This window comes from Cherax quadricarinatus, chromosome 28 (genome assembly GCF_038502225.1).
Source record: "Cherax quadricarinatus isolate ZL_2023a chromosome 28, ASM3850222v1, whole genome shotgun sequence".
NCBI classification, from domain to species: Eukaryota; Metazoa; Arthropoda; class Malacostraca; order Decapoda; family Parastacidae; genus Cherax; species Cherax quadricarinatus.
The window spans coordinates 13,899,695-13,922,904 of record NC_091319.1 but is presented as its reverse complement, the minus strand read 5'-3'; the positions used below and the strand labels follow the sequence as shown (position 1 = coordinate 13,922,904).

General features: G+C 41.6%; 1 protein-coding gene across 1 annotated transcript; it reads left to right on the top strand.

Annotated features, from left to right (window-relative positions):
* The first annotated feature begins 737 nt into the window (after positions 1-737).
* Positions 738-22,924, top strand: LOC128693292 (uncharacterized). Its single transcript, XM_053782896.2, has 7 exons — positions 738-817; positions 6,779-6,871; positions 14,896-15,161; positions 16,749-16,873; positions 19,847-19,974; positions 20,719-20,837; positions 21,904-22,924. The coding sequence occupies exons 2-7, from the start codon at positions 6,859-6,861 to the stop codon at positions 22,093-22,095; spliced, it is 843 nt and encodes a 280-aa protein (XP_053638871.1). The 5' UTR covers positions 738-817; positions 6,779-6,858; the 3' UTR covers positions 22,096-22,924.
* Positions 22,925-23,210: the final 286 nt, after the last annotated feature.

Below are 23,210 nucleotides of genomic sequence, written 5' to 3'. Positions count from 1 at the left end.
GCAAACGCTGCAAACATCTCTCAAGGAGAAGGACCTTTGGGTGAGTAGTATACCGAGCATATCGCCTGAGGCGATCAACCGAATAACAGCTTCAGCAAATGCGCGTCTAACAAATCCAAGACTAGCTGTCAGAAATCTAAATAAGGAGTCATTCATGACACTATACGATGTACGTCAGGCCAATATTGGAGTATGAAGCACTAGTACAGAATCTTACGCCTGGTCAAGCATATCAGGAAAAAGAGCAAAGGTCTGCAATTAAACTAGTCCTGGAGCTAAGGGGTATGTCCTATGAGGAAAATTTAAAGGAAACGTAATCTGATGATACTAGAGGAAATACTAGGGGTGATACGATAATAACGTACAAAATACCGAGGGGGAATTGATAGGGTGGACAGGAACAGTTTGAGACGGAAAACAGAACACGAGGACACAGCTGGAAGCTGAAAACAAAGAAGAGTCACAGAGATGTTAGGATGTATTTCATCAGTCTTAGTGTAGTCAGGCAGTGGAGTGGAGGTAGAATCCATACATAGTTGTAAGAAAAGGTACGATAAGGTTCTCGAAGTCAGGAGAGAGTGAACCTAATAGCAACCCGCGAAAAGGAAGTGCTAACCACATGAAAGGTGAGCACACGCATGCATGCACGCACACACACACACACACACATACACTGGCAGGAAAAACACATCAGGCATACAAGGAAACTGTCATGTAATTCCGGCCAACACCTATCATGAGAGCTGCGATGTGTGTACCTCAGTTCACGGTGTGCTCTCTCTGGCAACAGATATAAGCAGTGTGTGTGGTATCTAGGGTAAGTTATCGGCAGTGTGTGGGACATCTAGAGATACCGGCAGTGTATGGGGTATGAAGGGTGAGATATCGGCAGTATGTGGGGTATCCAGGGTGAGATATCTGTAGTTTTGGATATCTAGGGTGACATGTCAGCATAATGGAGACTACACTGTTACCGACACACACACACACACACACACACACACACACACGATATAATAATAATAATATTATATATATATATATATATATATATATATATATATATATATATATATATATATATATATATATATATAAACACTGATCTCTGGCTGAAGGAGACTCGAACCTACGAGCCTAAGGACAAGGTACGCAGTGCTTTACCAATCTACCCACACTGGACAATACCTGGGCGTGTAGCATGCGCTACACGTTTGATCCAATGCAGCCAGCTTTCAGGGAGAAGGCTTACAGCTTTTCATCTCATCCCCTGCATGCATCAGCCTTACTAGAGATTTGAACAATGCAAGGAATTCGCGAGAGCATGCGAAATATACACAAACACTGATCTCTGGCTGACGGAGACTCGAACCTACGAACCTTAGGACAAAGTACGCAGTGCTTTACCAATCTACCCACACTGGACAATACCTTGGCGTGTAGCATGCGCTACACGTTTGATCCAAGGCAGCCAGCTTTCAGGGAGAAGGCTTACAGCTTTTCATCTCATCCCCTGCATGCATCAGCCTTACTAGAGATTTGAACAATGCAAGGAATTCGCGAGAGTATGCGAAATATACACAAACACTGATCTCTGGCTGAAGGAGACTCGAACCTACGAACCTTAGGACAAGGTACGCAGTGCTTTACCAATCTACCCACACTGGACAATACCTTGGCGTGTAGCAAGCGCTACACGCTTGATCCAAGGCAGCCAGCTTTCAGGGAGAAGGCTTACAGCTTTTCATCTCATCCCCTGCATGCATCAGCCTTACTAGAGATTTGAACAATGCAAGGAATTCGCGAGAGCATGCGAAATATACACAAACACTGATCTCTCGCATGCTCTCGCGAATTCCTTGCATTGTTCAAATCTCTAGTAAGGCTGATGCATGCAGGGGATGAGATGAAAAGCTGTAAGCCTTCTCCCTGAAAGCTGGCTGCCTTGGATCAAACGTGTAGCGCATGCTACACGCCAAGGTATTGTCCAGTGTGGGTAGATTGGTAAAGCACTGCGTGCCTTGTCCTAAGGTTCGCAGGTTCGAGTCTCCTTCAGCCAGAGATCAGTGTTTGTGTATATTTCGCATGCTCTGGCGAATTCCTTGTATATATATATATATAAGAACATTTATTAATAAACCGAATATATTTACAGAAAAAAACATAAACATGAATACAATAGCACAATGTATCAAAGATCATGAATTTCCTCCAGCTCCTCTGAGGCTGGACGCGAGCCAAGTATGCAGCAAGCATTTCCCCTCTGGATGGCTACGCCGAGGCGCTGGAACATGCAAGTGGCTGCCCTTGGGCCCTTGGTGGTGTCGATGAGTCTGGAACCCAATTCTTAAAGGAAACGTGTGCCATTTTTTCCCCATGATCCCATGGTCTCTGATCCCACTGGGACAAATTGATACTGTTGACTTATGTTCCTGTACTTGCTGATCTTGCACTCCTCTCTGTAGTCAGCAGCTCCTCCCTGTCGCCCCACACTGTGATGGATATAGGTGTCAGCCAGTGTGGACACAAAGGTATAGTCCCATGCTAAGAGCTTGCCATTCTTCCAAGGATAGATGGTGATCCTGTCCTGGCGGTTTGCTGGGTTGTGGGTATTGTTGGCTGCTAGTGATCGGGGCTCCCTCTCGGCTGGGCATCCAGCTGTAGCAAGGGTTCTCTTAATGATGTCGTTGACCTCATTGTGTCTTGCATGCCAGCCCTTGGTTTTGGAACAGTTAAGACCATGTAGACCGTATTGGTCTGCTTGCGCTTCGCCGCAAATACACGTATATCCTGTGTGAATTGGGGCACCAAGGCGCATATATATATATATATATATATATATATATATATATATATATATATATTTTTTTTTTTTTTTTATTATCACACCGGCCGATTCCCACCAAGGCAGGGTGGCCCGAAAAAGAAAAACTTTCACCATCATTCACTCCATCACTGTCTTGCCAGAAGGGTGCTTTACACTACAGTTTTTAAACTGCAACATTAACACCCCTCCTTCAGAGTGCAGGCACTGTACTTCCCATCTCCAGGACTCAAGTCCGGCCTGCCGGTTTCCCTGAATCCCTTCATAAATGTTACTTTGCTCACACTCCAACAGCACGTCAAGTATTAAAAACCATTTGTCTCCATTCACTCCTATCAAACACGCTCACGCATGCCTGCTGGAAGTCCAAGCCCCTCGCACACAAAACCTCCTTTACCCCCTCCCTCCAACCCTTCCTAGGCCGACCCCTACCCCGCCTTCCTTCCACTACAGACTGATACACTCTTGAAGTCATTCTGTTTCGCTCCATTCTCTCTACATGTCCGAACCACCTCAACAACCCTTCCTCAGCCCTCTGGACAACAGTTTTGGTAATCCCGCACCTCCTCCTAACTTCCAAACTACGAATTCTCTGCATTATATTCACAGCACACATTGCCCTCAGACATGACATCTCCACTGCCTCCAGCCTTCTCCTCGCTGCAACATTCATCACCCACGCTTCACACCCATATAAGAGCGTTGGTAAAACTATACTCTCATACATTCCCCTCTTTGCCTCCAAGGACAAAGTTCTTTGTCTCCACAGACTCCTAAGTGCACCACTCACTCTTTTTCCCTCATCAATTCTATGATTCACCTCATCTTTCATAGACCCATCCGCTGACACGTCCACTCCCAAATATCTGAATACGTTCACCTCCTCCATACTCTCTCCCTCCAATCTGATATTCAATCTTTCATCACCTAATCTTTTTGTTATCCTCATAACCTTACTCTTTCCTGTATTCACCTTTAATTTTCTTCTTTTGCACACCCTACCAAATTCATCCACCAATCTCTGCAACTTCTCTTCAGAATCTCCCAAGAGCACAGTGTCATCGGCAAAGAGCAGCTGTGACAACTCCCACTTTGTGTGTGATTCTTTATCTTTTAACTCCACGCCTCTTGCCAAGACCCTCGCATTTACTTCTCTTACAACCCCATCTATAAATATATTAAACAACCACGGTGACATCACACATCCTTGTCTAAGGCCTACTTTTACTGGGAAAAAATTTCCCTCTTTCCTACATACTCTAACTTGAGCCTCACTATCCTCGTAAAAACTCTTCACTGCTTTCAGTAACCTACCTCCTACACCATACACTTGCAACATCTGCCACATTGCCCCCCTATCCACCCTGTCATACGCCTTTTCCAAATCCATAAATGCCACAAAGACCTCTTTAGCCTTATCTAAATACTGTTCACTTATATGTTTCACTGTAAACACCTGGTCCACACACCCCCTACCTTTCCTAAAGCCTCCTTGTTCATCTGCTATCCTATTCTCCGTCTTACTCTTAATTCTTTCAATTATAACTCTACCATACACTTTACCAGGTACACTCAACAGACTTATCCCCCTATAATTTTTGCACTCTCTTTTATCCCCTTTGCCTTTATACAAAGGAACTATGCATGCTCTCTGCCAATCCCTAGGTACCTTACCCTCTTCCATACATTTATTAAATAATTGCACCAACCACTCCAAAACTATATCCCCACCTGCTTTTAACATTTCTATCTTTATCCCATCAATCCCGGCTGCCTTACCCCCTTTCATTTTACCTACTGCCTCACGAACTTCCCCCACACTCACAACTGGCTCTTCCTCACTCCTACAAGATGTTATTCCTCCTTGCCCTATACACGAAATCACAGCTTCCCTATCTTCATCAACATTTAACAATTCCTCAAAATATTCCTTCCATCTTCCCAATACCTCTACCTCTCCATTTAATAACTCTCCTCTCCTATTTTTAACTGACAAATCCATTTGTTCTCTAGGCTTTCTTAACTTGTTAATCTCACTCCAAAACTTTTTCTTATTTTCAACAAAATTTGTTGATAACATCTCACCCACTCTCTCATTTGCTCTCTTTTTACATTGCTTCACCACTCTCTTAACTTCTCTCTTTTTCTCCATATACTCTTCCCTCCTTGCATCACTTCTACTTTGTAAAAACTTCTCATATGCTAACTTTTTCTCCCTTACTACTCTCTTTACATCATCATTCCACCAATCGCTCCTCTTCCCTCCTGCACCCACTTTCCTGTAACCACAAACTTCTGCTGAACACTCTAACACTACATTTTTAAACCTACCCCATACCTCTTCGACCCCATTGCCTATGCTCTCATTAGCCCATCTATCCTCCAATAGCTGTTTATATCTTACCCTAACTGCCTCCTCTTTTAGTTTATAAACCTTCACCTCTCTCTTCCCTGATGCTTCTATTCTCCTTGTATCCCATCTACCTTTTACTCTCAGTGTAGCTACAACTAGAAAGTGATCTGATATATCTGTGGCCCCTCTATAAACATGTACATCCTGAAGTCTACTCAACAGTCTTTTATCTACCAATACATAATCCAACAAACTACTGTCATTTCGCCCTACATCATATCGTGTATACTTATTTATCCTCTTTTTCTTAAAATATGTATTACCTATAACTAAACCCCTTTCTATACAAAGTTCAATCAAAGGGCTCCCATTATCATTTACACCTGGCACCCCAAACTTACCTACCACACCCTCTCTAAAAGTTTCTCCTACTTTAGCATTCAAGTCCCCTACCACAATTACTCTCTCACTTGGTTCAAAGGCTCCTATACATTCACTTAACATCTCCCAAAATCTCTCTCTCTCCTCTGCATTCCTCTCTTCTCCAGGTGCATACACGCTTATTATGACCCACTTCTCGCATCCAACCTTTACTTTAATCCACATAATTCTTGAATTTACACATTCATATTCTCTTTTCTCCTTCCATAACTGATCATTTAACATTACTGCTACCCCTTCCTTTGCTCTAACTCTCTCAGATACTCCAGATTTAATCCCATTTATTTCCCCCCACTGAAACTCTCCTACCCCCTTCAGCTTTGTTTCGCTTAGGGCCAGGACATCCAACTTCTTTTCATTCATAACATCAGCAATCATCTGTTTCTTGTCATCCGCACTACATCCACGCACATTTAAGCAACCCAGTTTTATAAAGTTTTTCTTCTTCTCTTTTTTAGTAATTGTATACAGGAGAAGGGGTTACTAGCCCATTGCTCCCGGCATTTTAGTCGCCTCATACGACACGCATGGCTTACGGAGGAAAGATTCTTTTCCACTTCCCCATGGACAATAGAAGAAATAAAAAAGAACAAGAGCTATTTAGAAAAAGGAGAAAAACCTAGATGTATGTATATATATATATGCATGTGCGTGTCTGTGAAGTGTGACCAAAGTGTAAGTAGGAGTAGCAAGATATCCCTGTTATCTTAGCGTGTTTATGAGACAGAAAAAGAAACCAGCAATCCTACCATCATGCAAAACAGTTACAGGTTTTTGTTTCACAGTCATCTGGCAGGACGGTAGTACTTCCCTGGGTGGTTGCTGTCTACCAACCTACTACCTACTACCTATATATATATATATATATATATATATATATATATATATATATATATATATATATATATATATATGTCTTCTTATAACCAGGTGCCGTTGCCCTAATACTATTACTATGCTGTACTGATGCTGATACTAATACCACTTCCATCTCCCCTCCCCCTTTCCTACTTGTTATCTAGTCATCTTTGCTTTTCTCGTTCATTTGTGTTTCGACAATGGTCCAGAATGGCCCGAAACGTTGTCTTAATTTTATTTTAACAGTATGAATATATTTTGTGATTCGTTTTAGCCACGTCACAGTGAGTTGTATTTTTCAGGTATTGCCCTGTAACAAACAGCAGAAGCAGCCAGCTGGGCAGTACACACATCCTCACTGGTACACATTGAACCTCTTGATATGACGACTAAAGGTATTTTGATTTGAAGTTTTGGTGATAGTTATGAGATTTAAAGTTTTGCATACGCATTTACGTGTGTTTAAAATAAATTTCAGTAGTTTCTTATTATATTTACAGGCAGTAAGCTTTCGTGAGCACACGCACTCACGATTAGATATGTAGTCATACAGAGGAGCCTTATAAATAACCACACAAATAACACTGGACACACACGCCCATTGCCCACCCACAACATAAAAAGTATGCACCCATTTCATGTAAACTACACACAGTATATACTCGCATATATATCCACTGCCATGTCCTCAACACAAATGTATACCCACTTGTAAGTGCGCAACACAGTTGTGATCTATATTTCGCATGTAACCTAGAATGTTACTGACTTATTTTGTCGGCCATACTGAAGTGTAACAGCACTGATAAGCACGTACACACGGGATTTCGCTTATTTTTCTTAGCCTCTACGATGGTTATTGCTTGTTGTGTGCTGTTGGATGCAACAAAACTCATAAGTCATATCAAACTTTTTACAGGTTCTCCGACGATTCTGAAGAACGAAAACTTGCCAGTGAGGCAGCCTTGTTATCCAGCCCCCAAAATAGTGGTGGGTCTCAAGGCTACTTGTAGGCTTTCACATCCTCTCCAGCATTGAGAGAGAGAGAGAGAGAGAGAGAGAGAGAGAGAGAGAGAGAGAGAGAGAGAGAGAGAGAGAGAGAGAGAGAGAGAGAGAGAGAGAGAGAGAGAGAGAGAGAGAGAGAGAGAGAGAGAGAGAGAGAGAGAGAGCGAGAGAGAGATAGAGAGAGAGACTGTTCACGTAATGGTATAAATCATGAGTTTATCGATGCATAGTTTATCAACACAAGACCGTGTGAAGGCACAGCAATATAACTGACAATAATTACAAAATAAAAAAAATGTACGTGGATTAATAAGTCTAATGAAGAAAGATAAAAGTGTTGTCATTCAGCATTGTCCACCAGCAGTGCATTCCCCCACCAAGACACAAAGGGAAGCTCAATACACTCCCTGTTATGTGGGTCATTATGCCACTGTAGCACTATCTTCCCACCTTCACCGTGTTATGAGGGTTATTATACAACTGTGTAGCACTATCCTCCCACCACCACCTAGTGTAGTGGATTTTCCCTTGGTAATCAAGAGTTATGTATTATACTCAAATTAGTAATGATGAATTATGGTCCATGTAGACATGCTCTTCATTTACATGCAAAGATACATTCTTAACTAAGTGATGGATTTGTTGGTTTACTAGCCTATGAAATCACATGATGGACATCAATGCTGCATGGAACCTGTAATCCACCAGTCAAGGATAATTAATCCCAAAGTAGGGATTACAGAAATCTCTCAGCATGTATGCACATAAACCTCTCACTGGGTGTTTTTATCTTCCAGTAAATGATGAAAAAATACCCATCTTTCAGTATATTATACATATATTTTCCCATTAGTATTAAATGACATGATCAAGGTAATTTCCGGAGGAATCTATTAGATACAGTGCCCTTCAAGATGGGAGGGAGGGGGGATGCATGGCCTTGACGATAGTAAAGGGCTTTTGATCGATGGGTTTTGTATTAGTAAGCATATGTGATAAACTTATGCTATATATGGTGAACACTATCTCTCCTTACGCTGGAAATTGTGTACAAACCTACAAAAGCCTTCAAGCACACCAGTACTCTGGGGCTGGGTAAGAAGCCAGCGTCTGTGGCAGGTATCTTAGTGTCGTGGACAGCAGCACGCCTCGTCATCACGGTTGTAGTAAATAAACGTGTTATAACACATCAGTATTTGTGCTCAAGCAGCTTTAAGTTACTGAAGGTTAAGATAAAGTAATATGTGTTCAGATTTTTTAACCCGGAGGGATAGTTACTCAGGATAACCCAAGAAAGTCAGTGCTGACGTCATCGAGGACTGAATGTCTTATTTTCATTGGGGTCCTTCAGTCTTGTCCTCCAGGATGCGGCCCACGACAGTCTATTAACACCCTGTACCTACTTATTGCTAGGTGGACAGGGACAGCAGGTGTAAGGAAACATGGCAACGTTTCCACCCGTTCCGGGACTGAACAACGGACACTCAGTGTGAGGCTAGAGCGTTGCCAACCGAGCCCCGGGGCGATTATCTTTTTTTATAGGTATAATTAAATTTTGTCTCTTCTCAATGAATGTTAATTTACAAAAGACATTTACAAAGTGTGTTAATGTTGATTTAAAATCACATGCTCTTAGAGCTGTTTAACTAATAGCTGATACAATTTGTATATATTCTGATGAGTATATCACCTTTGATGTGTGTACACAACGAGCAACAGTGAATGTACACATAGACGGGTATATATATCAGTTTATATACTCAGAGTTTACTCTAATCCCAATAATTATTTATAACTTCAAGCATCTGTGAAGTCAAGTATCCACCGTTAAATATTAGCTACACAGACCACTGTATTCTAATATCATTAATTAAATTTCCATTTCCCTGCCACTGTATGACGCATGGAGGTCATGCAGTGACTGGGGAATGGAAGGCAATAAGGTTTGCTATGAAAAATGTAAGGGATAGCTCCAAATTCTTGGATCAAGAACTTTGCACCAGCATCAAGGCACCTTTAATGGAATTCCTGCTTCTCCTAGTCTTTCCGCTTCGCAGCAAAAATCCTTCATTTTCGCCTTTCAAAATCCACTGGGAATTTGTAGAATGTTAGACTTGAATTTATCATCTTGCCGACTGTTACATCTAGAGCACAATAAGAAATAACCATCACAGAGGCTTAGAAAGATGGAATGTTATGTTCATGTGAAGTATGTGTAAGTGATGTTACTGCGGCTTCACGTCCAACATGGCCAACAAAATTAGAGTCAGTAACCCGTGACGTTACATGCAAAACCTCAATAACTGCAAACCTTTAAAAATGGGACGGTGCTGGTAACGTGTGCAGAATAACAATGAATGCAGTTTATAGGAAGGGGAAATGTTGAGGCTATCATAGGTGTATATATTTAGCATATAGTCTACCAGAGGGGTCTCTACCTCTATTTATTATCATATTTGTGGGGAAGTACTAAACCCGTAGAGGTTGTTACAATGGGAGGGGAATGGTAAGTAACGAGGTTTGATCCAGGGAGAACTGAGCGCTAATTCGTTGATCAACCAATGACAAATGAGCCAATCATCGGTAAACCATGGTTTACCGATGTTTACCTAGGTTAAGCCTGGTTCACAGGTATACCTAAGCTACTCTGGTTTACACAGATATACTTAAGTTAACTTCTGTATCCAAGTGTCATAAGAACATAAAACACAAGAATGAACATCGCAGTAGGCCTATTAGCTCATGTAGGTAGGTTCAACTCACACCCACTCATGTACTTATCACACTTATATCTAAAGTTACCTGGAGTTTACCTGGAGAGAGTTCCGGGGGTCAACGCCCCCGCGGCCCGGTCTGTGACCAGGCCTCCTGGTGGATCAGAACCTGATCAACCAGGGCTGCATGCAAACCAACGTACGAGCCACAGCCCGGCTGGTCAGGAACCGACTTTAGGTGCTTGTCCAGTGCCAGCTTGAAGACTGCCAGGGGTCTGTTGGTAATCCCCCTTATGTATGCTGGGAGGCAGTTGAACAGTCTCGGGCCCCTGACACTTATTGTATGGTCTCTTAACGTGCTAGTGACACCCCTGCTTTTCATTGGGGGGATGTTGCATCGTCTGCCAAGTCTTTTGCTTTCGTAGTGAGTGATTTTCGTGTGCAAGTTCGGTACTAGTCCCTCTAGGATTTTCCAGGTGTATATAATCATGTATCTCTCCCGCCTGCGTTCCAGGGAATACAGGTTCAGGAACCTCAAGCGCTCCCAGTAATTGAGGTGTTTTATCTCCGTTATGCGCGCCGTGAAGGTTCTCTGTACATTTTCTGGGTCAGCAATTTCACCTGCCTTGAAAGGTGCTGTTAGTGTGCAGCAATATTCCAGCCTAGATAGAACAAGTGACCTGAAGAGTGTCATCATGGGCATGGCATCAATAGTTTTGCCCAAAGTTCTCTCCTCAAAGAAGTTGCCTAGAACGTTATTCGACTCATTTATTGACAAACTAGAACTTCACTATATCCTTTCTAAATCTAAATTTGTCGAACCTGAATCCATTGCTGAGAGTCCTGTCTTAGATATTTTCAACACGCTATTTATATCCCCTTTATTCCTTCCTGTTTTCCATTTGAACACTTGAATCATGTTTTCCCAAGTTCTCTAATATACGTCTTTACAGAGAGTGCATATTCAATACCTTCAGCCCAGACTTCGTAGAAAAGGTTTCTGATACAAAGAATTAACTTCGGCATCCTTCTCTATATATTTTTCCAGCGCACTGTAACATGGAGGCCAGAACTGTGCAACATAATATAAACATACAAAGTTGAGATATAATATTAGGACTTCTATTATTCTTGTTGGTATGAAGCCAAGTATTCTATTAACTTTATTGAGACGCTTATGCACTGTTATCTTGGTTTTAAATTTCTGATAACCAGAACTCTTGATTTTTTTCTTAGTAATCACTTTGACTAAGATCATCTACTGCATCCTGTCGGTATATGCATAATATTCCGGTTCTGTCATTAAGTGGTTAATTACCCGTTGATGGGTTTCGAGAGTTTTCCTATTCCCGCAGGCCGGCCCTGGGCCAGGCTTGTCTGGTTAACCAAACTGTTGCTGTCCATTTAAAAACCAATGGATTACTGCATAGAGTTCGAAGATGATTCCAGATACATACACGAGTGGCCTAGGTGGTGGCATTTTATACGTCAGGAAAGAGAAGTGTTTTCTGGTACAAGTCTTAGTCATATGAAGACCCGCTAATAGAAATTATTGATCATGTTACAGAGACCTTCCACTGGCTTACTGGTCCATCTCGCTATATATATATATATATATATATATATATATATATATATATATATATATATATATATATATATATATATATATATATATGGATGAATTAGGAGTGGTTGTGGTGGCGGTTTATTCGTCAGAGAACCGCCCTGACTTTTGATACAGGTCTTAATCAGATGACACGTTCGAGGTAAGAACCCACTGAAATAACTTAAATAGAGATTAAAACAAACTATCTACATATATTCACACCTATCGCTGTATATACTCTTAATACAGACGTACGCGTGTCTTTGTATATATCCCTGGCTACTTTGCAATGCTGAACGTGTTCCTATATCTGTGAGGCGGGAGACCAGCCAGGCGACCCACTCTCTCCTCCGGATGGGCCACCACACCCATACACACAATGACCAACAATGATAACGTATATGTGACCATGGAATTACCGTTTATATTATGAAAATATGCCAGAGGTCAGCTATGCCAGAACGAATTAATGTTCATATGCAATTTTTTCCTAAGTCAGATTTATAAAATACGTATATTATTGATTCGTTTTATAAATATAATAGTTTGCCATTATCTTATATTTTATATAAAAAATTATCAGTTATTTAATAATAAAAAGGGGAAAGCGCTAAACCTGTATGATTATACAGCATCTGTGGGGGGATGTGGAAGGTATTCAGGTTTAATTCAGGGAACTGGAGCACAGATCCAATTCCCTAGATCAAGAGCCCCTCACCAGCATCAAGGAACCTTCCTTGAGGGGAGTTATTTAGTCAATAAAATATTTATACCCTTACACTGGCATGCTTAAGCACTTAATAAAGAAGGTTACTTAACAAATCACAAATAAGACTATAAGATCAATGGAACCAGTATGCGCTTTTGGTCCATGCTAGGCAGGACCAATTTACACCCACTCGTATACCTGTCCAACCTTTATTTAAAGATATACAAAGTTCTCGCAAAGTTTGTTCCATTCATCCACAACTATTACCAAAAAAAGGGTGCTTCGTATATCCTTTCTAAATCAAGATCTCTCCAACTGGAATTCATTGATGCGAGTCCTGTCTTGGTTAGATTATTATTATTATTATCAAGGGGAAGCGCTAAACCCGTAGAATTATACGGTGGATGCGGAAGGAATTCAGGCTGAATTCGGGGAACTGGAGCACAGATCCAATTCCCTAAATCAAGAGCCCCTCACCAATGTCTTGGTTAGATATGCTCAGCACGTTGTTGTGTTATTTATATTCTCCTTATTTATTCCTTCTTTCTATCTGCAACCTTCAGTCATATCTCCTTCAGTTTAAAGTCTTTCAAGAGTGCAGATTCGATGCCTTCAGTCTATATTCGTACGAAAGATTTCTGATACTTGTATATTTTTACAGCGCATTTATGTCAGTTCTGTATGTAATTAGTAAAGAAGAAGTGAGAAGTGTAATGTGAACGAGACCTTACCAAACATATATAAAGTTCACGTATTTCCTTAGGACTTCCATTATTTATACTTCTTGATGAGACACTAAGAATTCTATGAGGATAATTGTGAACAGCTACACACTATTGTCTTGGCTTTAGTTAAACTTCTACTGAAATTTTTTTTAATCCTTTTCAGATTAATTTTGACCAGGATCTACATTGTGTCTTATGATATTGGCTTTATTCATGTTAAGCGCTAAACCCCTGTGAGTCATTCAGCGCACTGCTTGGTGGAGGCTTGTTGCTCCGTCTGGTGAGCGCCAGACACACGCGCGCTTCCTGTTTGTACCCACCTGTACATTTATGTATATTATGAATGGCATAGTTATTTTCTTTTCTATTCTTAGAGCCTTACATTTGTGCAGCAGTTATGGCATATCATGCTATTCGTTGGGAAGCGATAAATTCACAAGGGTCATTCATCATCTGAGAAATGTGAAAGAAGCGTTGGAGTCGATGAAATTGATGGCAGTTGCCTTTCCTTGGACACACAGCCCTTAACTAACACCATCGCACTTATTTCTCTCTGAAGGAGTTGGGACATTATTTTTAATATCATAGGAGCGCTAAACCCGTAGGGATTACATAGCCCCTGTGAGGTGGGGGTTAGGAAAACATTCAGGCTTAATTCAAGGAATTTTAAGTATTCTATTTGGGTCACCGAATTCCACTGAAGACTGTACATCACGTTTCCAGACGAAAATGTAAAGAATTGTTTAGTAAACTGCGTTTTGAGCACCTACCACGCCACTTATAACAGTAAAACAAAATATAATACTTTGCTGTAGCACAATTTTTACAAAGAGAGATTCACATTCAACTATACTCTATTTCCGGCTCCCGCAGTGCTATTTCACTTTCAAATAAATACGTATTCATACTTTCTTTCAACTGAATTGCAAAAACAATCAGACTGTGATGGATTACTGTTTTCATTTGAACTAATGGTATGTGGGCCAGCGGGCTGCCTGCAGCAAATGACTGCCTGTTTAGGCAAGTGCCAGATAAACTTGACTCTGTGGGAGTGGGAACAATCTCGAAACACGTCGAAGGTACAACATCAAACCACAATCTGACATTATTGGTATTTTTAGCACACAATACTAGCAGCTAAGCAACAAACCTAGATGTACAATCACACCATCATCTAGCTGGTAGGTAAGACACATGGGCAACAGTTAGGCAACTTTATTCCGAAACGTTTCGCCTACACAGTAGGCTTTTTCAGTCGAGCACCAAAGTAGGCAGGAGCAGTAGAGATGTGAAGACGGTGTAATCAGTCCATCACCCTTGAAGTCGGAGATTTGAGGTTGTCAGTCCCTGAGCCTGGAGAAGAGTTCTGTTCCATAGTCGGAAGCAGTTCTGGAACAGAACTCTTCTCCAGGCTGAAGGACTGACAACCTCAAATCTCCGACTTCAAGGGTGATGAACTCATTATATCATCTTCACATCTAGTCTAATGCTCCTGCCTACTTTTGCACTCGACTGAAGAAGCCTACTGTGTAGGCGAAAAGTTTCGGAATAAAGTTGCCTAACTTGTCCATGTGTCTTACCTACCAACCTGTAGGTATTGTATACCATTTTAATATTCATCATCTAGCTGACGCTATTATCATGGTTACTCCCCTAGAAGAGGAAGCAGGTTGCAGCAGTCAACATGGAGGCATCCCTCCTACACCTGCTCCACGCCTTTCACCTCCCTGCTCTAACCCTTCATCCTCCACACGTGCTGGTTTTGCTGCCTCCACCATTAGCGGAGGAGGATGTCAGGAGGTTCGGGCACTGCGGCTGGTGGGCAAGAGGGGCAAAGAAAAGGAGGCAGAGTACCCAGTCAAGACAGTTCGACAGCTGGCACGGGTGAACCTGGCAGTTTCAGCTATCATCTTCCTGTGTCAGGTAAGACGATATATAACCCTCTCTGGTTATAATTATATTCATGGAGAAGTGATAAACCCGTAAGGGTCATATGATTCCTGAGGAATGGGAAGTAATCAAGTTTTATCCTGGGAAAGGTAGGCTAGCGCCAGTTTTTGGATCAGGACTCCATCAGTATCAAGGCTGCCCACAGTCTGTGTGTACGCACCCCTTGATATACAATACTAGTGTATGACTGTGCCCACCCAAGGTACAAAGTACAGTGTATGTTGTGCCCACCCCTGGTACAAAGCACAGTGTATGTTGTGCCCACCCCTGGTACAAAGCACAGTGTATGTTGTGCCCACCCAAGGTACAAAGTACAGTGTATGTTGTGCCCACCCCAGGTACAAAGCACAGTGTATGTTGTGCCCACCCCTGGTACAAAGCACAGTGTATGTTGTGCCCACCCCTGGTACAAAACACAGTGTATGTTGTGCCCACCCCTGGTACAAAGCACAGTGTATGTTGTGCCCACCCCTGGTACAAAGCACAGTGTATGTTGTGTCCACCCCTGGCACAAAGCACAGTGTATGTTGTGCCCACCCCTGGTACAAAGCACAGTGTATGTTGTACCTACCCCAGGTGCAAAGCACAGTGTATGTTGTGCCCACCCCTGGTACAAAACAGTGTATGTTGTGTCCACCCCTGGCACAAAGCACAGTGTATGTTGTGCCCACCCCTGGTACAAAGCACAGTGTATGTTGTACCCACCCCAGGTGCAAAGCACAGTGTATGTTGTGCCCAACCATGGTACAAAGCACAGTGTATGTTGTGCCCAACCCTGGTACAAAGCACAGTGTATGTTGTGTCCACCCTTGGCTACACAAGTGAATGAGGGGCGCCCACTCCTGGCTACACAAGTGGACGAGGGGTGCCCACTCCTGGCTACACAAGTGGACGAGGGGTGCCCACTCCTGGCTACACAAGTGGACAAGGGGTGCCCACTCCTGGCTACACAAGTGGACAAGGGGTGCCCACTCCTGGCTACACAAGTGGACAAGGGGTGCCCACTCCTGGCTACACAAGTGGATGAGGGATGCCTACTCCTGGCAACACAAGTGGATGAGGGATGCCTACTCCTGGCAACACAAGTGGACGAGGGGTGCCCACTCCTGGCTACACAAGTGTGCCTACTCTTGTTACACAAGTGTATAGGTGTGCCAACTTCTGGTTATACAATAAAAGCGTATGTGTGTGCCCACCCCTGGTACACATTACAGTGTGTGTGTACAGACCCCTGGTACACATTACAGTGTGTGTACAGACCCCTGGTACACATTACAGTGTGTACATACCCCTGGTACACAGTGTGTGTACAGATCCCTGGTACAGTGTGTGTACAGATCCCTGGTACAGTGTGTGTACAGATCCCTGGTACAGTGTGTGTACAGATCCCTGATACACATTAGTGTGTGTGCAGACCCCAGGTACACATTACATTGGTCACCAGATCAACAAATATGCTCTGTGGCTTGACAATCAAAACACTTCTGTAACATTTACACAATCTACCTAGTCCTAAATATTTTCCTCACCTTCAAGACTTCATATTACTCGCTACTCCAGCTGGTGGTAGCGGCCTGTCTGTGTCGGCCGGTGGTAATAATGGCAGGCGTGTGGGTGGGCATCCTGGTGCTGGTGCAGGCCATCCTGGGACTTCGAGCAGCCAACACTAACTTTTCTCAAGCCCTGTAAGTAACACCACCACTCACTTGTATTGCACCGGAGTACACATCATGCAAGTGTGCTCAGCCACCTGTCCTGGGACTTTCAGTAGCTGACAGTACCTCTCTCACCCCCTGTAACTACCTACATGTACTGCACCAGACCACACCTTGGCCACGCAATCTGTAACTGGCATTTTCCTCACAACGCGTTGTTTAGAGTAATATTTTTCATTCCCACACTCTTAAATGACTACTGCACTAACAAGCCTTATAAAGACATCTTAGTTTCTTAGGTTTAAAAACATTTCAACTGCGCAAATTAACTGTACATTAATACCAAGAATACTTTAACCCCTAAAATAATAGAAAATAAAGTAAATTCAGTGTATATACAGATATGTACCCTCATGTAAAGTAATTAGTATTGATCAAAGAGGGTAACTCAGATTACTTGGATCAAGAGCCTTTCAGCAGTATCAAGGAATATCCCCCCCTTGTAGGGGTGGGAGTTGCTAACAACTGTTTACTACACTTGGATGAAGAGCCCCCCCCTCACCGCGGTCAAGGAACCTCCTTTAAGGGGGTCGATCCAAGGGAAAGATACGTTGAGTTCCTTGGATCACAAACCCCTCAGTGGCATCAAGGACCCTCTCATAAGTTACAAGAGACAAGTGCTGCAACGATGTAAATGTTCTCTACACTGAGAATTATTATATTACAGTGAATGTTAAACCCGTCTATATTGAGAATTCGTCAGTGGTGCAGTTGAAAATTTCGCTGCTGGTTGACGTCACTAACATTCTAACTTTCGCTCCAAGCTAACGAAGAGCATTTGCATTTCTCAGTCATATATCTTTAAGAAACATGTTCATTTATTTTCTCAATCTTGCCACAGTTTAACCAGTCATTCAAATTCAAATTCAAATTCAAAGTTTATTCTCTATAAGGATTACAATGCTGAGTTTACAGAAATTTGGTTATTGTGTGGTTTACATGTAGTAAAATTGTGATTACAGAGTGTACCACTAGAACGCTTAGCATGGCTAGGCATTTCGGGCAGACTTAGTTTTATTCTTAATTGTAAAATATTACAAATTATGAGGTAAGTTGGTATTATGGCTAAGTGACTAAATACTAGTTTGTGAGTTTAGCAATGTGAATGCTTTTGTTTTGGCACAGTACATAGTTTCAGTATTAGAGTATCACAGGATTCATTATTGTAAGATTGAGATTAATATTTCTCTTTATGGTCAAATGAGTGAGTGAAAGTGTGAACCACCAGGTGGTATTCGTGTAGTTAGTTGACGGGGTGTATCAGGGAGATAAGATGTTTTCTAATGGTAGTTTTGAAGGTGATGAATGTGTCTGCAGTTCTAGAGTTCTCAGGTAGGGTATTCCAGATTTTAGGGCCTTTGACATACATTGAATTTTTGTAAAGGTTTAGTCGGACACGGGGAATGTCGTAGAGATGTTTGTGTCTGGTGTTATGCCTGTGGGTTCTGTCACAACTATCAAGAAAGCGTTTTAGGTCAAGGTTGATATTAGAGTTTAAGGCCCTGTAGATGTAGATTGCACAGTAGTAAGTGTGGATGTACTGAACTGGGAGTAAGTTTAGGTCTATGAAGAGTGGGGGGGTGTGTTGCCAGGGATAGGATTTAGTGATTATTCTTACCAAGTCGATATTTTAATCAGCTCCTCATTCACAATGGTGTTGAGGGTGGCAAGATTAGGGTGAGAGATGACATAAGTCGTGTCATCAGCAAAGAGAATGGGTTTCAGGTGTTGGGATACGTTTGGAAGGTCATTGATGTATATGAGGAAGAGCAGGGGACCAAGGACACTTCCCTGCGGAATTCCAGTATCAAGTGGCCGTGTTGCTGATGCTGTGTCTTTAATGGTGACGTACTGATACCTATTAGTAATGTAAGATTTGAAATAAGCAAGCGCATGGCCTCTTATACCGTAATGATCAAGTTTGTGGAGTAGGATGTCGTGGTCTACTGTGTCAAAAGCTTTTCTTAGGTCAATAAAAGTTCCTAGTGGATATTCCTTATTTTCCAATGCTGTGTAAAGCAGATCTAGCATTTTTATGATTGCATCATTAGTGCTTTTATTTTTCCTGAATCCAAATTGGCAGGGGTTGAGTATGTTTTGAGCCGTTATAAATGAATACAGTCTCCTGTGCACGAGTTTCTCAAAGATTTTGGATAGCAATGGTAAGTTAGATATTGGCCTATAGTTGTTTAAGTCTGTAGGGTCACCACCTTTATGTATTGGTGTAACCCTTGCCATCTTGAGTAGTTTCGGGAAGGTGCTAGTCTCTAGTGACTTGTTAAAAAGTAATGAAATAGCATGCGAAAGGACATGGGCCGCTCGCTTGTACAGTAATGGTGGGACATGAGACAGATTCCCCGAGTTATTTTTAAGTGACTTTATAATCTCAGTGACTTCCGTGGGCTCAGTTGGTGCAAGATAGAAGGAATTAGGGAAACTCCCATCTAGGTAGTCCCCAGCATGGGCATTGGTATGTGGGATTTTACTGGCGAGATTAGATCCTATGGTTGAGAAGAAGTCGTTTATCTTGTTAGCTGTGTCAGTGGGATGTAGTGGTGTTTCATTAGGTTTAGTTAGGACAATATTCTTGGTTTTTCTCAGTTTGTGGGTCCCTAGGGTTATTATATTATTTATATTATTGATATTATTATTATTATTATTATTATTATTATTATTATTATTATTATTATAACTACTGAAAAACGCGCTAAACCCATTTGGTTCATTTAGCCTGTATGCACAAAATTATTTTGTGCGCCACAAGTGGACCAGTACAACCACACATTAATTCGAAAATTTTTGTACGCCATCATATTAAAAGACTTATGGACACCTAAGTCTCTTGGATGTGGGAGATGCTAACCGTCGCCTAAAGCTCTAAACTAAGGTGACAGTGTCTGCACAATTTCACCCCTGAATATCTTTCCCATATATTCTCTTCAGAGTGGTGGGCCACGCATGGGTGTCTGGTGTAGTGTGTGTGGTATGTCTGGCCGCAGCTGGCTATCTCTGCTCCAACCACCTCACACTGGCCTGCATCTCCACTTTCCACAGGCCAGATCACTCCTCAGGTGAGTCCCACTTGTATGCACTAGAAAAACAAGCAGTGGATATTATATTAATTATAGGGAAGAGCTAAGCCCGTTTGGGTTATTCAGCGCAAGGAGTGGTGGAGGCTCCATCCTCCGTCCTCTAAGAGCCGGACAAGCTACCTAACCACTTTCTAACCACATATTAATAGAGGAAAACTAAGTACTGAATTGAAATCTAAATACAGAACAATCGAACCAATTCAGATAGGAAGGCATCACTCCAGTTGATTAATAGCTTATTATTATTATTATTTTGATTATTATACAAAAAATAATGATTAAGCGGCGGTTCCCAATGAGCTGGAACTTGAATCAATATATTATAACTCTATAATAATATACGTATGTATTTCTGTTTTTATCGTAATATACGTATGTATTTTAGTTCTGTTGTTGAAGGTAAGCATTGGTCCTACCGTACATGGCTTGCAGGTATGTATTTATTCATTAGTAGCGCTTCTGCAGGTGGTGAAAATACAATGTGTAGGGTATTTTACCGTCTGTGGAGCGGCTGTACAAGGCGGTGTAGTGTATTTAATATCACTGGTCTTTACCCCCACAAGGTGCGGATGTTCTTGGTGTAGTGTACTTGTTCATCACAGTCGTGAGGCGGTACGTGGCAGCTGAGTACTGTACTTGTTTATCAAAAGTGCTTCATCCCAGTGGTGCGACTGTACATGATGTTGTACTACACTTATTCATCAGTGACACTTTATCCCACAGTGGTGCGACTGTACGTCGTGGAAGTGGTGGCTCTGGTAGAATCTCTTCCCTGTCTCACAGGTGCTATCGTCTCTCTCCTAGGAGCTGCCCTCTCTGCCCGTGCTGCCTGTCCTCCCAAGGTAGGTGCTGCCACCTACGTTACGTCTACGTCACCGCTACTATTCACGTCTCGATGAATTAATAGCCATAGCTTGCTTCTCCCTACGCACATCATTAATTACTGTTGGGTCTAGCCAGTAATTGGAAGGGTGACTGCATGGACATAGCTTTGTCCTTGGCTAGTACTTCAATAGCCATTGGCTTCCTGTCGTCTATATGGACTTTGTCATGTTGCCACCCATGACATATCCGTCGCCACCGTAACTTAAGTCGATGACAATGTTGTAACCTCAATATTGTCATTATTACATTCAGGGGGAAGCGCTAAATCCGTAGGAGCCATACAGCACCTGGAGATTGATCTTACTTTACTAGTGTGTTTAAAAGGCATATAAATTCCCCCGTCTTCTAATAATATATTCATTTTTCCACTGTAATCTACCTTGTCCATAATTATTAACTCGTTTACTTTGTTTCGTAAGGTGAAGTCCAGGATCTTTCTTTAATTCATGGTATAACTTGACAAATCTTTGAGGACAACTGTGTTGCAGAGGTCTCAGCACAGCTCAGATTATGGACAAGGTAGATTATAGTGGAAAAATCGCGGGTTCTATCCCTACCCGTGGTATGGTTTGTTTAAAATGAACATATTATTAGAAGATGGGGGAACTTACGTGCCCTTTAAATGGTCTCAAAAAGTATCCTCCGAAAAGCGATTTCGAATATTAACTTGAAGCCTGGTGCCAGCATTAAAGCTGGCCTCCCCAGGTGTAGTTTATAAAATATTTGCAAATTATTCGTTGCAACAACAATGAGAAAATGAGCTGTGTTTACACAGCGGTAACTCAACCACTGGTTCGTGCCCATGTGTTATGAATTGAGAATCTAATTTACTCACTGAACGTATGAGCCTGTTGCTCATATGAATTTCTTTTAGCACAATTTTTTCTATATTCAAAAAATGATTTTCATTGAAATACATGTAAATATGTATTTAGTTTTTACGTAACAAGCGTTTTTTGTATATTTCATGTCTGTATTTTTTACACACAATCCCGATATTGATTTTAAAATATATTTTGACAGCAAAAACCGGAGACGCCATTTGTGCTGTATCTGCCACGCTGGGAAGAAGGTACATACGGCAGTGACCAACACACAGTCATCAGATCACAAGCCACACAACCATCTGCACCTGGTTCAGCCAACCAGAGTGTACAGAGGAACAACTCTCCTCCTCCTTCATATAACCAGATAGCCGAGGAATCATTTGCTTAGAGCTTGTATTGTAAAATTGGCTGCCATACAGTAGATCATTATATTTACGCTGAAGCTCTGAAACCGTAGGTATTATGCAGCTTCTGAGGAAGGGTAGATTAGTTTGATTTCTTGAATCAAGAACTCTTCGCCACCATCCATTCCCTTCTTCCTCTTGAAGGGTTCAACATGTTCCTATTCATAACTATGTGAAATCTCACAATCTGCAGTGGTGTGTTGTACTTAGCCTATTATCCTCTATGACATCCACTTGAATTCTCGATTTTTTCTGTAACATTGTCAAAAACCAGGATGCTTGAAATTTGAATTATTTTTCCAGTAGAAAGGCTAATTCCACTACAGATGATATGCAGTATATCTTTTATTTTTCCACTCAGTCATTGCATTTCTCTATGCAAAATAAGTTAAGTATCCCGAAGGACTTTTTCGAGTTACATGTATATAATATTTGACAGGTAGAAACACTAGGAGGAACAAATGCGAAAGTTTAATATAAATGTTTCCGTGGCTAAGGTAGACTCACAGTGAAGACAAAAATACGAGCTGCAGAAGAAGTGTTTATTGAAATAAAGTTTCACACAAACATAAGGTTGTAAAATAAAAAGACACAAGTGCAACTAATGTGACATTTTGCTGAGGCCACAATAAAATTTCACATTAGTTGCACTTGTGCCCTTTTACTTTACATATTGTCGGTAATTCTACCAACATTATTACAAACATAAACTTGTTTAGCAACTTGTGTCTGTATTTGTGTCTGTCTTTATGCTCGTTGGCGTTACACCATTTACATAGACTTATTGTTAGGATTAAACGATTAAATTATTTATTTTTTTGTTTTTTTAAACACGTTCCACGTTTATACCGCTGAATTAATATTTGCACATTAATGAAAGCTGTAAACGGAAGGCAGAGTTACAAATTTTCAAGCAGGAAAGTCGTGGGTGTTCCGTAATGTGCAATTTTCTATGACAAACTGCAGGTCGTGCTAGTAACTGAGGCTGGAGACGTTGACAGCTGCTAACCTGCCCCTTCCTTCCCTCCTCAAGAATTACTCTAGGAAATTTTCTTATATCTATAGTGTACATGTGAGTAAGAAACATGTAAGAATGCAT

Coding starts and splice junctions, on each gene's coding strand:
- LOC128693292 (XM_053782896.2), top strand. Junction 15,162..16,748: donor CTATCATCTTCCTGTGTCAG/GTAAGACGATAT, acceptor TCGCTACTCCAG/CTGGTGGTAGCGGCCTGTCT. Junction 19,975..20,718: donor CAGGCCAGATCACTCCTCAG/GTGAGTCCCACT, acceptor TTTATCCCACAG/TGGTGCGACTGTACGTCGTG.